This window comes from Bufo bufo, chromosome 6 (assembly GCF_905171765.1).
Source record: "Bufo bufo chromosome 6, aBufBuf1.1, whole genome shotgun sequence".
Taxonomy (NCBI): Eukaryota; Metazoa; Chordata; class Amphibia; order Anura; family Bufonidae; genus Bufo; species Bufo bufo.
The window spans coordinates 272,888,881-272,906,468 of record NC_053394.1 but is presented as its reverse complement, the minus strand read 5'-3'; the positions used below and the strand labels follow the sequence as shown (position 1 = coordinate 272,906,468).

General features: G+C 43.3%; 1 protein-coding gene across 1 annotated transcript in view; it reads right to left on the bottom strand.

Annotated features, from left to right (window-relative positions):
• Window positions 1–1,824: 1,824 nt before the first annotated feature.
• The window catches only part of PPA1 (inorganic pyrophosphatase 1), a 156,733-nt gene continuing 140,969 nt past the window's right edge, over window positions 1,825–17,588 (bottom strand). Inside the window, exons 9-11 of the mRNA XM_040434746.1 lie at window positions 11,955–12,024; window positions 4,364–4,403; window positions 1,825–2,189 (exon numbers count right to left, since the gene is read on the bottom strand). Coding sequence (XP_040290680.1) covers window positions 2,158–2,189; window positions 4,364–4,403; window positions 11,955–12,024 — 142 coding nt within the window. The 3' untranslated portion in view covers window positions 1,825–2,157. The remainder of the gene's footprint in view (window positions 2,190–4,363; window positions 4,404–11,954; window positions 12,025–17,588) is intronic.

Sequence of the window (17,588 nt, the reverse complement as noted above, 5' to 3'; positions counted from 1 at the left end):
TTTATTAATGAACCATCATAACCATTAAATAAATACCGACATCCACTCAAACACTGAGTGATACAGCCCTTCTAATAAAGCAAAGCGACATAGCAAAATAAGGGGAGGGTGGGCAGGGCGACAAATCCGGTCTTCTTAAACTGGGCCAGAAGCGCCGCCAGACCCACAATTTAAAGGCAACAGCTTTCCCGCCGCAGCCCATTAGACTAATCAGGGAGCGGTATTCTCCCCCAGCATCCGCTTCCACCAATCAGTGCCGGGTCTTCAGCTGCTTCAAAACATCTTGCTGTAACCAGCTGGAACTGGTCCCAGGTAAATTACCTCAGGTAAATCTGAAACCTAAAAAGCAGGAAAACGAAGGGGGGGGGGGGGGGGTGTGTGTGTCACAAACGGAAAAAACCCTGCCTAACTAAAACTAATGGTGCCATTGCCCCCATGTGTCCCCCAAGCTAAACGCTCTGGGGAGCCTAAACATTTGTGTTGTTGCTTCTGTTTATTTAGTGTCCAAGAGTCTCACCGTTTTTAAATTCCCCATTTACACAGCCATGAGGGCTTATTTTTTGCAGCAAGTTGTATTTTTTTTCATGGCATTTAATTTACCATATCTTGTATTAGAAAACAATTCTGTGGGATGAAATAAAATAAAAAAAACACACAATTCTGTCATTTTTTTGAGTTTTGTTTTTATGGCGTTCACTAAAACGACACTAAACTAACATGACAAACTCTGCAGGTCTGTGTGATTACGGTGATAAATTAATGGAGTTTTTGTTATGCTTTACTACTTGAAATAAATGCACTGCCATATTCAAAAAACCATAACAGTTTTATATTTCTGAGCTAAATGAGGGCTTGTTTTTTTGTTTGCAGGTCGAGCTGTAGTTTTTATTGGTACCATTTTGGGGACAGGGTGACCAAAATGGCAAATGTGCATTTTATTTCCATTACAACACTGACTGAGCAGGACACATTCTAATATTTTTATAGTTAGGACATTTTGATACAATGATGTATATTTTCATATGAAAAAAAAACCCTCTTCTGGGGATAGTTTGGGGATCAGATGGACCCCCAGCAATCATAAATGTATCACTTATCCTGTGTAAGGGACTAAAACAATTCCCTATCATTCGAATGAAAGTGGCTGAAATGCAATGCTAGACACTGTCCAAGGACTGACAGGGCAGTTTCTGGAAAATAAGAAGAAAAGAAAAAAAAACTTTTTGCAAACCCATCAGAACTTTGTGGTTTTCCTTTATTTCCAAGCCTAGCCTAGGTCACTACTCTGTGAAGGATGTAGCAGCTGTGACTGAATTGTTATAGTGGGAGCCTTTATAGACAGGCTATTAATTCTTCATTCAGATGACATAGTAAGGGTCCATTCACACGTCCGCAATTTCATTCCGCATTTTGTGGAACGGAATTGCAGGCCCATTCATTTCATCGTGCTGCCCGGAACCGGAATTGCGGACCCGCACTTCCGGGTCCGAAAAAAATAGAACATGTCCTATTCTTGTCTGCAATTGCGGACAAGAATAGGCATTTTCTATTAAGTGCCGGCGATGTGCAGATCCGCAAAACACACACGGACGTGTGAATGGACCGTAAAAGACATTTGTCGCCGCAAGCTGTGGTAATGATGGGGAGGGTCACTGTCTGGGTAAAGACAAAGAAGCAAACAAGACATGAGAGAACATGTCTGATATTTGTGCCTCTAAACTGGTATTGCTTTGCTTTTTTAAAATAATCTTTTGCTAATGGCGGGGTGAAGGTTTCTGCTATTCAAAATGAGAAGCTTTTAATACACATTGTAGGAGACGAAACCAGACTTTACCAAAAAATTTGCTTTATTTGCTTCTGTAGTACAGGAAATCTACACAGAGGTTTCGCTAATTTCCGCTTGACAATTTTGCTTCTACAAAACTAGCAAGAGCAAAACAGAATCCAATGAAGATAATGCCGTTGATATTAACAGTAACCCATGGGAGGAGGTGGCAGCTTATCGTAGACATCATGCAGCTCCGTATCGGATAGCTTAACTAAAAAGGGTGACACTGGCTTCAGTTTATTACTGTTCTGTCGATATGGTATCTATGGCGCAGATCCAAACGCCTAGGGAAAGGCATGCAATATTAGCGCCAGGTCTTCATCTGTTAATTAGTTCTTCTGATAATAGAACCACTTGTCCACTGCATATGAAAAGAAAATCAAAGGGAGGTGGGCGAGAGAAACATGAAAAGAACATTTCCAGCGGCCACAAAGAAAACAAAAATGTATTCATTCTACATAAATGAGCATTAGATTCCTTTCACGGCCTTAACAATTACCTAGGTAAAATGCTCATTGGCAGTTTTTCATAACCCCTATCTCCTAGAGATTTGTAATGTATTTTAATTTAGAAATAATGAAATTAGTACCTAATAAATCTCAACCCATTCTATGGCATAGTTAAGTACAGAACAGAATGACCCCAATGTTAATTCTAGGCACAGCTGCTGATGAAGCTTGGAGTGAAACCCAGGTCGGGCAGGATCGCTAGACTGGTTTTATCTTGTGTTGCCTGTATTTTCCGTGTGCTTGGGAGTACAATAAAATTACTTTTATATCAGTATTGAAAACAGTGCTTCACTATTGGAGCAATTTAAATATTCCATATAGTTACGTTGAAGAAAAAGAGAAGAAAAAAGAAAAAACGGAGGTGGCTTGATCAGTCTGATGTGCCTGCATTATCACCTGCGCTCGTGAGTATTGAGTCACAGTGCTTCACTATCAGTGCGATTTCTGATATTCCGCAGGAATATCTGGTGGAAAAGGATACCTGTGGGACCTGATGTTTTGCCTATATACACTGAAGTGGATGAGTTGAGCTTAAAGAGGTTTTCTTCGGATCGGATAGGGAACGCGCGGTTCCGCAAAACGCATTGACTGAATTGTGCCCACTTCACTTTTGGGACCTGCAGCAGCAATTATTGTGACAACGTACTGGAGTTTTAAAGTTTGCTTTTAACAGCTGAAACCTGTCCTCACCTTTAGATTTTCACAACTAGCTTCCAGAAGATGGCTCTTTAGACGATTCTGTGCTTCTTGCGATAAAAACAGTTCTGATTTCACTGTGTATTAGACTTTAAAGGGGGTTGTCCTGTATTAAGATTTCGATAACCTATCTTCAGGAAAGGTCATCCATATCAGATCACCGCAGGGGTTGGGGTTGCAACATCCAGGCAACCCCGGCTGATCAGTTGTTTAAAGGGGTAGCAGCGCTCATGTTAGAGCTGCTCCCAGTTCAGAATTCCTGGCGTGTTGTCTCGCTTGTTAGGGTGACGCAGTGTAATTACAGGAGCTTGTCCCAGTTATAATTAGATTGCATCGCCTCTACAAGCATAACCATGCGCAGGTAATTGTGAAGTGAAAGCAGCGCTCGCATAAGCCCTTCAAACAGTTGATCGGTGGAGGTGCCGCGAATCTGAGGTCATCAATATCTTTTTACTACACAACCCCTTTGATTGGGTTAAAGTAAAAAACAAAACAAAAAAACTGTATTACTAATAAGTAGGGGTGGAATTTTGCTTATCTGGGTCCTCAAGCAAAGTTATGTCTGGATGGCCCCCATTGCACTGCTAAGCCCAACCCATCATACAGCTAAGCTCTGCCCCAGCAATTAACTAAGCTCCACCCTAATCTGTCTGCTAAATGCCACTCTCAGCTTAGCAGTACAGCTGGGGCACTTTTGCTACCGCTATAAAGCTGGAGAGGGCCCTTGTGCAGCTGAACCGGCTGCATTGGCAGTATATCTGCTCCTTCAGCTTGTGGCCAGCAGAGGGCCCCCTGATTTGTGGGGCCCCAAGCATTTACTTAGTTTGTATAGTGGTAAAGTCTGCCATTGCTAATAAGGGACAGTACTATTAGTGGCGTTTTACCAGTGGGTGAATAAATGTGGCTTTTGTACATGTAAAACTTCAAAAATATTCATTATTACTACCTCCAGCATTATTATTTTTGCTTATAAGACATTAGATATTAATGGCAGTGCTACACCTTCAAAAACCCAATGTAAGTCAACCCAATTAAAAACTTGCAACAAATACACACAAGGGGGGGGGGGGGGGAGGGGAACTGCCAAAAACCTGTCTGTGGATTTCATTGCCAATTGAAAGGGGCAAAATCAGTAAGGAAATTCTGCAGCAAAAATCAACATACTGTGTACTTTAAAATCTGCACTGCAGGTCAATTTGGTGCAGAAATGTTCTACAGCATGTGCATGAGATTTGTTAAAATTTTATCCAAATGGCTGGTACTGTAATCCACACATTGAGAATCCACAGCATTTCCATCCTGTGTAAACGTACCGTAAAGATCTACTTACCATCTATTGGGATGGTGTCAGCCGGTCCACATGGAGGTGTCTGAAAGAGACAAGTTTAACCATCACTATCATTTACACACTAAGAAAAAAATGTTCCTAAAAAAAAAAAAATAAGGAATCTCTTAAAATGGGATTTACATATTGATGACCTATTCTCAGTATAGGTCACCAATAGGAGATAGTCGGAGGAGGAAAAGCGCTGTACATTGGATAGTGGCTTTACTTAAAAGGGGTTGTCCCACAAAATATATTCTACAGTTTTCAGACCAGCACCTGGATATGAATACTTTTGTAATTGCATGTAGTAATTTATTTATTTTTTATAGCCACTGAGGTATTCAATAAAATGTATCCGTATAGTGCCACTTCATTTCTTATTTCTTTGTCCTGCTCACTGAGATGGTCGCACATGCTCAGTTTCATCTTTCAACTGCCTCCTGAGCTGTGATAGGGAGAGCATGGACACGCCCCCTGAGCTGAAGCAGAAAAGACACTCCCCTTGAGCTGTCAGCTCAATATAAATCTAGTGACAATTGAATGGGGAGATCTCTGGATCCATAATAGGTACAAGGCTGGTTCTAGCTTTGTTAGAAAGGTACTGCCATGTACTACTATATAGTGTTCGATTTTCATTTTTTACATTATTCATGGGATAACCCTTTAAGTAAATGGGGGTGAGCTGCACCTAGTCCATGTGACCGATGAATGATAGGTCATCAATATATAAATCCCAGAGAACCCATTTAATGATAATGTTCTGCTACTAGGGTGTGACCCAGACCCTGTGTTTACATCCTGGTAGAAGACTTATGGGTTTGTAGTATTAGGTTTTTGCCTCTTTCCCCTCCCAGCTGGAACATCTCAGATCAAAGCAGGGTCAGAAGCCTCATTAGTATTTACTTCAGTGTAGTGAATACTAATGAAGCTGTGCTGGATATGAGGGGCCCTCTTCCAGCATATAGACTTTTACTAATCAGGATTTGAACCCCAGAGGCCTCCTGTATGTCAGGCAGAAGAGTTAATATTACACTACAGGCCTGCTCTGCTGAAAGGGCTTAATTTTCTATGCTTTTAAAAAATAAAAATAAATAAAAAAGCTATCTTCTTCACAAGCGTAACACTAAGTAAATAGTATATTCCTGAAATTAGTGGAAAAACAATTGTGCCATCAGCCAATCACCATAAATATGTTCACTATATTGTACAGCTTATGATTAGAGGGATACGAAATACCGTTTTGTGATATTGTTTTAAGTAAAAATAACTTTGCAGAAAATTTTTATTTTTACCATAAAAGAAAAAAATTGTATAGTAAAAATTTTATTTTTCTGCCATAACTTAGAATAAAGATTATTTTACAGGTTTCAGTGAGATTTGAACCCCAGATCATCTGTAGAGTAAACAGCTGCCTTACCCAGTCCTCTATAGAAAAGCTCTGCTGTGAAGATGGGATTTTTTAGTGCCTTATAGTGTTACTGTTTAATTAAATAAACATCATAAAACAGTATTTAGCATCTCTGCAATCGTATTAACTTGTACAATATAGTGATCATATTATTAACAGTGATTTATGGTGGTAAACAGTGTGAATAAAAATGAAGGGTGGGGGGAGCACATAGTTTGCCTGTATGTAGTGGAGCCCTGAAATTCCTATTCAGGCCTGCTTGAAGCCATGCTGGAAAACCCTGCCCTTTGCTGACATCACATCTACAGGGCAGGGTCCAGGTGAAAGAGCAGAACACTGCCCTCAGAGGCAAGGTCACTGATGATGATGTGCCTACAGGGCAGAACCATACAAGCCTTGCCATGCCTCAGATGTAGATTGGGAGCAAACACAGTGAAAGTGTCACGTGACCGCGGTGGAGTGCAGGAAAACGGTCATTACACATAAACGATCACTAACATGTGTTGTTTCCTGTCAATTGATGCTGAAAATTGAAAAACCAGAATAGCACTTTAAATCAAACTGGGCTGCAATTCTAGAGAAACAATGTTTTTTGTAAATAAGCAAAAAAATAATAAAAATTAAGACTGGGAGACTGGACACCAGCAGGAAGAATGATAACATTGTTTCTTCTGCCGACTCCAATTTTTGCATTAAAACATAATAAAAAGCTCCTATTTTGTCAAGACAGATGAAATGCTACCCTAGGAATCATGTCAGAAATCAATACTAGTCAAAATTAGGCAGTGTTCCGTTGAAATATGTATAGGTCATGAGAGATCTGTGACTAATGGACAAAAACAAAGCACTTGCATTTCAGGACCAAAGAATGATTAGCCGGTGCTGCCATCCCACTACCATCTGAGCTAAATAGGGCGGAACTACCTAACTATCCACTGAAAAATATATAGTCATTATCTGCCTTACAACGCAGTCAGAACATGGAGACTGATATTTCCTGAAGGCATTAGGGTGCCGCAAGGGAGGCGAGCCATGTTTATTCATTATCTCGAAATGATTACAATGTAAAATGCTTTATGGCTCTTGGCTGCGTACCTATTCATTATATCAGCTCCGATTGATAGAGAATAGGCATTTATTTATAACTACTGTTGTTAAAGAGGTTCCATCAATGCCATAAGACAGAAGGCTGAAATACAGTGTGCTGGGGGGTCTACTCCATCAATGTCTGAGCCAGCATGCTCTATCATTTGCAACACAAGTGCTACAATTAAATCAGCCATCTATTGTGCTGTGTTCTCAATGTGTTGACGTACATCAGAAGTGATACATGCAGCTTGATTTCTGTCCAGTTTTACCATTCTACAGCAGTTCTGAAAGGCACTGATGTACCTTAAAGGGGTTGTCCAGGATTTGGATACTGATGGCCTATCCCCAGTTATAGGCCGTCAATTCTAGATTGGTGAGGGTCTGACACCCTGCATCTCTGCCGATACCTTGCAGCTCCAGCGCTGGTAGTCTGTGCTGGAAATACAAGGCTCGGTCTGTTGTGCAGTGGATGGAGCTGGTTCCTGCAACGCCTCTTCCATTCACTTAAGTTACCAGCTTTGTCCACTACACAATGGACAGGACCGCAAAGTACCAGCGCCAGAGCTGATCGGTGTGGGGTGTTGGACCCCTGCCCGTCTGATACTCATGGCCTATCCTGAGCACAGTCCTGGAGAACCCTTTTAAAGCTCACGAGCTGTAATCTGCACTAGTGCCCTAAACTATTACTCTTCTTTAAAGTAGACTTGTCATCTCTCATATGGCTCTTTAAAATAATTCCCCTTTCTGATAACTCTTTGTGACGTTTCCCTTTTATTCCTCCTGGATATGTATGAATAAACTGACAACTGGGTGGATGTTACATCCTCAATGGGGCATGTTCCAACACACACTGATCCAGTTAGCACTGAATGGACCACGCCAGACTGTATCTACACACATTATTGAGAAGGGGAATTGTAGCACCCAGCTGTCAATTTATTCATGCATTTCAAGGAGGAATAAAAGAGTTCTAAAAACAAAAGATGCTCATGCTTTGTTATTTAACGGGGAACACACGTATTTATTTAAATGGGTATATCAAGGAAGCTGCAAGGTCCTTTTTAACAGATTCTGGTCTCTTCCTACTGTAACCAGCTCAGGCATCAGGGCCAGGATAAGATTGGAAACTGATCCCAACATAGTTAGTTAATGCTAAAAGATTTAAAAAAATAAAATATATATATATATATATATATATATATATAAAATATATATAGAGGTCCCGATACCATTTTTTTAAGACTGAGTACGAGTACCGATACTTTTATTTAAGTACTAACCGATACCAATTACCGATACTAATTTTAACAATAAAATACACACACATGTATTTTCTGACCACTGACCAACCAAAAGGCCCAAAAACAGAACTATAACATTCCAAGGAGACGTTATACTGTATGGGGGCAGCCACAAAGAGACGTTATACTGTATGGGGGCAGCCACAAGGAGACGTTATACTGTATGGGGCCACAAAGAGACGTTATACTGTATGGGGGCAGCCACAAGGAGACGTTATACTGTGTGGGGGCAGCCACAAGGAGACGTTATATACTGTATGGGGGCAGCCACAAGGAGACGTTATACTGTATGGGGCAGCCACAAAGAGACGTTATACTGTATGGGGGCAGCCACAAAGAGACGTTATACTGTATGGGGGCAGCCACAAGGAGACGTTATACTGTATGGGGGCAGCCACAAGGAGACGTTATACTGTATGGGGCCACAAAGAGACGTTATACTGTATGGGGGCAGCCACAAGGAGACGTTATACTGTGTGGGGGCAGCCACAAGGAGACGTTATATACTGTATGGGGGCAGCCACAAGGAGACGTTATACTGTATGGGGCAGCCACAAGGAGACGTTATACTGTATGGGGACAGGGGCAGCCACAAGGAGACGTTATACTGTATGGGGGCAGCCACAAGGAGACATACTGTATGGGGGCAGCCACAAGGAGACATTATACTGTATGGGGGCAGCCACAAGGAGACGTTACACTGTATGGGGGCAGCCACAAGGAGACGTTACACTGTATGGGGGCAGCCACAAGGAGACGTTACACTGTATGGGGGCAGCCACAAGGAGACGTTATACTGTATGGGGGCAGCCACAAGGAGACGTTATACTGTATGGGGGCAGCCACAAGGAGACGTTATACTGTATGGGGGCAGCCACAAGGAGACGTTATACTGTATGGGGGCACAAGGAGACGTTATACTGTATGGGGGCAGCCACAAGGAGACGATATACTGTATGGGGGCCACAAGGAGACGTTATACTGTATGGGGGCCACAAGGAGACGTTACACTGTATGGGGGCAGCCACAAGGAGACGTTACACTGTATGGGGCAGCCACAAGGAGACGTTACACTGTATGGGGGCAGCCACAAGGAGACGTTACACTGTATGGGGGCGGCCACAAGGAGACGTTACACTGTATGGGGCAGCCACAAGGAGACGTTACACTGTATGGGGCAGCCACAAGGAGACGATATACTGTATGGGGGCCACAAGGAGACGTTATACTGTATGGGGGCCACAAGGAGACGTTACACTGTATGGGGGCAGCCACAAGGAGACGTTACACTGTATGGGGCAGCCACAAGGAGACGTTACACTGTATGGGGGCGGCCACAAGGAGACGTTACACTGTATGGGGGCAGCCACAAGGAGACGTTACACTGTATGGGGGCGGCCACAAGGAGACGTTACACTGTATGGGGCAGCCACAAGGAGACGTTACACTGTATGGGGCGGCCACAAGGAGACGTTATACTGTATGGGGGCAGCCACAAGGAGACGTTATACTGTATGGGGGCAGCCACAAGGAGACGTTATACTGTATGGGGCCACAAAGAGACGTTATACTGTATGGGGGCAGCCACAAGGAGACGTTATACTGTGTGGGGGCAGCCACAAGGAGACGTTATATACTGTATGGGGGCAGCCACAAGGAGACGTTATACTGTATGGGGCAGCCACAAAGAGACGTTATACTGTATGGGGGCAGCCACAAAGAGACGTTATACTGTATGGGGGCAGCCACAAGGAGACGTTATACTGTATGGGGCCACAAAGAGACGTTATACTGTATGGGGGCAGCCACAAGGAGACGTTATACTGTGTGGGGGCAGCCACAAGGAGACGTTATATACTGTATGGGGGCAGCCACAAGGAGACGTTATACTGTATGGGGCAGCCACAAGGAGACGTTATACTGTATGGGGACAGGGGCAGCCACAAGGAGACGTTATACTGTATGGGGGCAGCCACAAGGAGACATACTGTATGGGGGCAGCCACAAGGAGACATTATACTGTATGGGGGCAGCCACAAGGAGACGTTACACTGTATGGGGGCAGCCACAAGGAGACGTTACACTGTATGGGGGCAGCCACAAGGAGACGTTACACTGTATGGGGGCAGCCACAAGGAGACGTTATACTGTATGGGGGCAGCCACAAGGAGACGTTATACTGTATGGGGGCAGCCACAATGAGACGTTATACTGTATGGGGGCACAAGGAGACGTTATACTGTATGGGGGCAGCCACAAGGAGACGATATACTGTATGGGGGCAGCCACAAGGAGACGATATACTGTATGGGGGCCACAAGGAGACGTTATACTGTATGGGGGCCACAAGGAGACGTTACACTGTATGGGGGCAGCCACAAGGAGACGTTACACTGTATGGGGGCAGCCACAAGGAGACGTTACACTGTATGGGGGCAGCCACAAGGAGACGTTACACTGTATGGGGGCAGCCACAAGGAGACGTTACACTGTATGGGGGCAGCCACAAGGAGACGTTACACTGTATGGGGGCAGCCACAAGGAGACGTTACACTGTATGGGGGCGGCCACAAGGAGACGTTACACTGTATGGGGCGGCCACAAGGAGACATTACACTGTATGGGGCGGCCACAAGGAGACGTTATACTGTATGGGGGCAGCCACAAGGAGACATTATACTGTATGGGGGCGGCCACAAGGAGACGCTACTGTAAGGAGTCAGGACAACAATTTTTGAAGCCCCCCCTCCTCAGTATAATAGTCTTGTGGCCATCATACAGTAATGTATATTTCTTCTTGCCCTAATGCCTGCTTTTAGAGATCAATGTGCAGCTTGCAGGCAGGAAGGGAAGGACCAGGGCCATAGAAGACAGACACTATCACCTTTAGAGGGACTCGCTCCTGGCAAACACAGCTCTGCTGCAGTGAATGCAGTGGAGCAGACTGTGATGTAATTACAATGTATAGTTATTGCAGGGACTCAGAGAATCGTCTGAGAGTTTATTAGTTAAAAGAATCAAATGAGTCAGAGACCGAGTCCCTACCAGGCTTCCTGCTCTGCTACATGCACCTGTACACACACAGCTCCACTACATGCTATGCTAATAATGCCCCCCCCTTCCCCCGGACGGACTTACAGGGAGCCGCAGAGCAGGAAGCCTGTTAGGGACTCGGTGACACGGTCTGTGACTCATTGGATTCTTTTAACTAATAAACTGTCAGACGATTCTCTGAGTCCCTGCACTACGCTCCCTGTGCTGTGAGTCAGTGCTGGTTGCCTGATTGGTTGGAGGGCGGGGAGGGGCGGGGCTAGCTTTCACTGTAGGCTCCTATTACACTGCCTGCTGCTGCCTCTGAAGCTGTTAGCTGTGCAAGATGCATGGGCAGGCCGCGGACGGACACAGACACATTTACAAGCGGCGCACAAGTATCGGCAGTGGTATCGGGGACATTTGCACGAGTACATGTACTCGTGCAAATGCCCGGTATCGGTCACGATACCGATACTGGTATCGGGACATCCCTATATATATATATATATATATATATATATATATATATATATATAGTCATGAAAATAAAGAAAACTCTTTGAATGAGGTGTGTCCAAACTTTTGGTCTGTACTGTATATATATATATAATATCACTATCCATTTCGTCGTCGTCGTCATCATCATCATCATCATCATCATCTGAAACCAGATCTGTATATCCAAAGTCAGGAGTCAGATCGCTGCACCCAGCCATCACCATAAGACATCATTTACACACACATTCAGGGCTCACCAACTTACCGCTTGTACAATATCTTGAGCTTGACTTGGCTTGCAAAAGAAAGGGCTGTCATGTACGGTGGTGTTAGTGCTGCGGAAAAGAACAATATTCCAATCAGAGTTGTAACAAAAACTACTAGGATTATGTATTTATACATATCCTTCTGATTGACATGCTTAGAATACATCCAGGAGGGTGCATAGGTACTGCAGGTGTGGAATAGCTGGAAAGCTCCAGCGTTTTGATGTAGGTACAAAGTGGATGACATTTTTAAACATTTCATCCATGCACTGCATTAAAAAAAAAAAAACAACATGGACATGCGGTTTGGATTTTAAATCTTGAGCATGTTCATTTTTTCCTGTGAATTTTCACTTTGCAATGTAATTGTTTCTGGTGAGTTTCTCCACTCCAACCCTCCCACTAGAAGGTTCCAGTCTAGCTAGGCAGAGCCACTAGTGTTCTGCAGTTGGAGACCAGTGCTTGGAGGGGGAGACTCATGCCAGTCTGCATGAGATGGGGATGCTGAGCCACAGACCATGGGTCATCAGCCCTCGTTTACGGCAGACCCTGACTCTTTGGACTTTTCTCTTTGGGGTGCACCACACCTTACCATCCCTTCCGGAGAGCAGCAACACGTGGTGACACCTCGACTTGTGTCCAGGGGACCCAGCATAGCGTTGGGGCCACCCCATACCTGGCCACTTGCATATATGTTATTTTATCTCTACAATATCCTAAGGAAGGCTTGATTCTTCCATTATCATACATGTATGTTCATTATTTCTTCTCATCAATTTACAGCCACATACGAACACATGCATCAGATACAGACATGCACGGTAAGCACACAGTATATAGCAACACAGTATACAACATATAGCAAAAATCTGACATGAATTATCTGTAGAGATCAGACATTATAATACAACACGTTTCATTAGACTGTATGTTGGTAATTTAATAGTTTTTGCTGAAGGGATACTGTTGAAAGAATAACATGATTTTGTTTTAGGGGATTGCGTTTTAAAGGAAGTCTGTCAGCAGTTTCGACACCACAAAACTGCTGACAGCAATAAACAGGTGATAGGGAAAAACAGTTGCTGTTCATTGTTGCTCTATAGGTTAGAAGTAGAAGTTTTAACATGCCATGTCCAACCCATGCAAGCGCCCTCTGGGCGGTTCTTCATGCTGAAGTGCCCTCGGATGACTGTAGTGGTCTCCCAGTGGGCAGTACAGCAGTCACACTTGCAGAAGCAGTACTCACTCCTAACACTTCTATTTATGTCCTAAGCTGCAACTATAGACATCACCCCAGGTATAAATTCCCCATAACCCCTCTACTACGGTCAACAGTTTCAAGGGGTCAAAACTGCTGACAGATCTCCTTATCAACCGACAGCTCTCTTTATTTTAGGATACTGTTCCTCAACCAGTAAATGGCGCTCTCCATTTGCTGGAAGCTTTAGAAATTATTGTACACTTGTGACACCAGGGATTTGATAGCATTCCTAGAACCTGGTACTAGGGTGAAAGCTACTGTATGTCACTAGAAGTCAACATTGGGGTAAGATCCATATCATGAGGCTATCAGTTTATCCTTCAAGATTCTTCACGTTTACTATTCAGCATTATCCCTCATAACTGAAAGTGGCTTGCAACCCATAATACAATATGTTTAAGGACATCTTTAGGAATTCCATACTTAAAAAGGAATTGTCCAAGATAATTCAAAATTTTAGACAAGCCCTGCAAAAGCTTAAAAAATAAAATTAAAATCACGTTATACTTATCCCTTTCTCTGGAGTGCTGGGCCAGTATGCCTGTCCCTGCTTGTTTACAAACTGGAGCAGGGACTTACTGGCATACTGGACATGACCGCTGCAGCCAATCACTGCCCTCACCAATCTAAGGCTTGAACAGAGAATCTAAAGTCCTAAAATAAGGATCTTTATCGGGAGACTACAGTGATCAGTATTCAGAATAGCTTTCAATAGGTTTCCTTAATAACCTTTAAAAGGAAAAATGGTGCACACATAAAATCATTGGTAGGAATTTATCAATCCCTGAACTCAAGAATTTGGATTTCAAAAAGTTGCAAATAAGGCTTTGCACCATTTTGGGCTAAAATGAGCAAAACTCTTTATTTTTATACCACTCACTCCATTTTTGATAAGTGGGTGGGAAGGTGGCTGTGATTAGCCTGCTGAGCTGAATAAATCCAGATATGGCTTTTTAAAAAGTTGCAAAAATTGTTGAAATTTTACTTCATTAAAGAGGTGAAGTAACATCTCAAAAAGAAATGTTGGACTTAAAAGAGGCACCAAATTTATGAAATGTGCGATATTTGATAAATTATGTGCAAAAAATCTCCCTTGTGATTAATTTCCATCAATATGTTTTTTTATGTTTAATTAAGGTTTATTAAAGTTTTATGAAAGTTACAAATTGGCAAAAAGAAATAAATGGTCTCACAGTACCTAACAAGTGAAAAAAAAAAAAAGACCGAACAAAATATTAATTTAAACTACAAAGAACATAAACATCCACCACCGCTTCCTAGCTGTCTTACATTAAGACCATTTTCTGTGCCTAAAACAGGCGTAGAAAATGGTAAAATGACTCCCTTCAGGTATCGTCTGTGCATTGAATGCTATGGAAGCTAATGGTTCTACATTCTTTTTTATTTATACATGCTCATTCAAAGGACATTCTTCATTTTCAAAGAATATATAGGTCATTATTTCACGTAATTAGAGATTTATTTCTCTGGCAAATTTCTGAAAACAAATTTAAGGGAACCTGAAAAGACCATTTTAGTTGTCAGGACACATTTAAGCATCATTACAGATGAAAATCCCAGCAGAACTGCAGGTATAATGATCCAAACAGCATTATAGATCCCTAGAATGCTGTTAGTTTTGGTCATTAGACCTGCAGTCGGGGCGTTATTTGCAGCTGTAATACGGATGCTAAAATGTGCCCACATTACTGCCATCTAAACATGCGTGCCAACTGTCCAGGATCTAACACGACTGCATGTCCTGACTTCAACTGCATCTGCGTCCTGAGAACACAGATACAGTTGAATATAATGGTGGAGCAGGGAGCATCGGCCAATGCTTTTCCCAGCAGGCAGGAGTGATAAAGTGATGTCATCGCACCTGCTAAGCTGAACAGGAAAGAGAACAAGCTGGGGGTGGGGTGGGTGACTACCTCTATTCTTTAAGGGAATGGGGTATTGCTTTTTTTATTTTATTAAAACTATAGTGGCTTTACTACTGTGAAGGGGGCACTAAGGGGTAATTTTAATAGTGAGAAGACACTGGGGGATAAACTACTGTGTGGGGCACTAAGGGGGCATTCATACTGTGAGGACACACTAGTGGGGGCATAACTACTGCGCTGGGTCACCAAAAGGTGAATTTTTACTGTAAGTGGAGCATTAGGGGGAATTCATACTGTGAGGGGGAAGGGGGAGGGTTATTAAGAGGGCATAACTACAGTGAGGGTGGCACTAAGGGGGTATCATTACCCTGAGTGGGCAAAAAGCAGGCATAATGAGTGGTGGGGACACTATTACAGTGAGCACAATGAACTCTGAGGGACCTCAAAGTGACATAGTGAAAAAGCACAGACTCCAGCACTCCACCGATTGAAGAAAATCCAAGCTTTATTGATAACATATACCATCAATAAAGTTTCGATTTTCTTCAGCTGGTTGAGCGCTGGAGTCTGTGTTTTTCCTCTGCGGTACCATTGTGTTTTCACTGTGCACCCTTCTTCATATCCGGTTCTAATCCATGGCATCATCAGGGAACACCTGTTGCCGACTACTACCCCGGTTATTTACCCTGTGTCTACGCCATAATAGTGGTTGTGGCTGATCACAACCAAACAAGGTGAGAGTATTTCCATAGAAGCCTTGTGCAACACTTTTACCAGTGCTTCTCCACTGCACTATGTAATGCCTGGCACTGTTGTCAGAATTAAACTATTATAGTGCGACACAAACAGGGCACTCTCAAAATGTGAGGAGCACAAAAGTGCACAAAGGACAATACACAGAATTAGATGAAATTAGGGTTAGAAGCAGGGGCGTAGCTAAAAGCTCATGGGCCCTAGTGCAATAGTTCAGCTTGGGCCCCCCTTCCCTCAGTGCTTGTTGGAAAGGGGCAGGGGAGCCCATATCCTTCCCGCTGCCTGAGGCAAACATTGAAAGGGCACCCCCTCATGCCAAATTCTTGACCTAACCCCTTCCCTCCAGCCAGAGGTGTAAATTGACCAGTATGCACTTTCTATAATGCCAGTGTCTTATGTGACACAAGGGTCTTTGGGCCCCTCAGGCTCCTGGGCCCGGTAGCGACTGCTACCTCTGCACCCCCTATAGCTACGCCCCTGGTTAGAAGTATGGCTTAACATAAAAAAATATATTGCCTCTGTGTGCGCCAGAAACTTTGTCTCGCTTTCTCTTCTTTGAAAGTTAGGAGGTACTGTATGTCTAAATACAAGTATACAGCCTTTGAGAATTGTTGATAATAGTTCATATATACATCATTTTGCCTGTGGTATTTTGCGATCCTTGAAAGATCTAGGCTACATGGGGCTAATATTCAGTTCACTACCATAGCCCTTGTATCAAAATTTCTGGCCAAGGCAGAGAGAGGCATGTTAAGGGTACTTTCACACTAGTGTTAGGCTACGTCTACACAATAAGTCGCGCGACAGATAGGGCACAACTACACTGCAACATTTGTAGCGCAACATTTTGTTGCAATAATGTCGCGCAACAATTTTTATAAAGGCAGTCTATGGTGTCGCACTGCAACATGCAACATGCTGCGACTGCGACGCAACAGTCGCAGAAAAATCCAAATGTCGTCGTGTAGACGTAGCCTTATTCTTTTCCGACATAGAGTTCCGTCCTAGGGGCTCAATAGCGGAAAAGAACTGATCAGTTTTATCCTAATGCATTCTGAATGGAGAGCAATCCGTTCAGGATGCATCAGGATGTCTTCAGTTCAGTCTTTTTGCCTTTTCAGGATGGAGATAATACCGCAGCATGCTGCGGTTTCATCTCCGTCCAAAATTCCGGAACACTTGCCGGAATGCCGGATCCGACCCAGAGTGTTCCGGCAAAAAGGATCCTGCATTGCGGTCTGCGCATGCTCAGACCGCAGAAAAATGTAAAAAAAAAATCTGAATACGTTTTTCCAGATGACACCGGAGAGACGGATTTCAAATGCCATCAGTTTGCATACGTTTTGACGGATCCGGCAGGCAGTTCCAGCGACGGAACTGCCTGCCGGAATCCTCTGCCGCAAGTGTGAAAGTACCCTAACACTCCTGCTTCCATCAAGGGCACATGGCCAACCAGTGTACAAAAAGGAAGCTCTAGTCTTCATATAATTAACAAACCATGATATATAACAAAATCAACACCAGATGCAAAGTATTATTTAGAGTGGATTTCAAAATCTTCCGCATTCTAGTAGTCATAGTGGTACCGTATAGGCAGACAAGCTCAATGTTTTTTTTTTTAAGTTGGGTGGTCTGCAAGTAGTTAACCAAAAACGTTACAAGACTTCTAACAGTAGGTGGCGTTGTTAGCTTTAGATAATACAATTGGGGATGGAAAGATGTCCTCAGCAGGG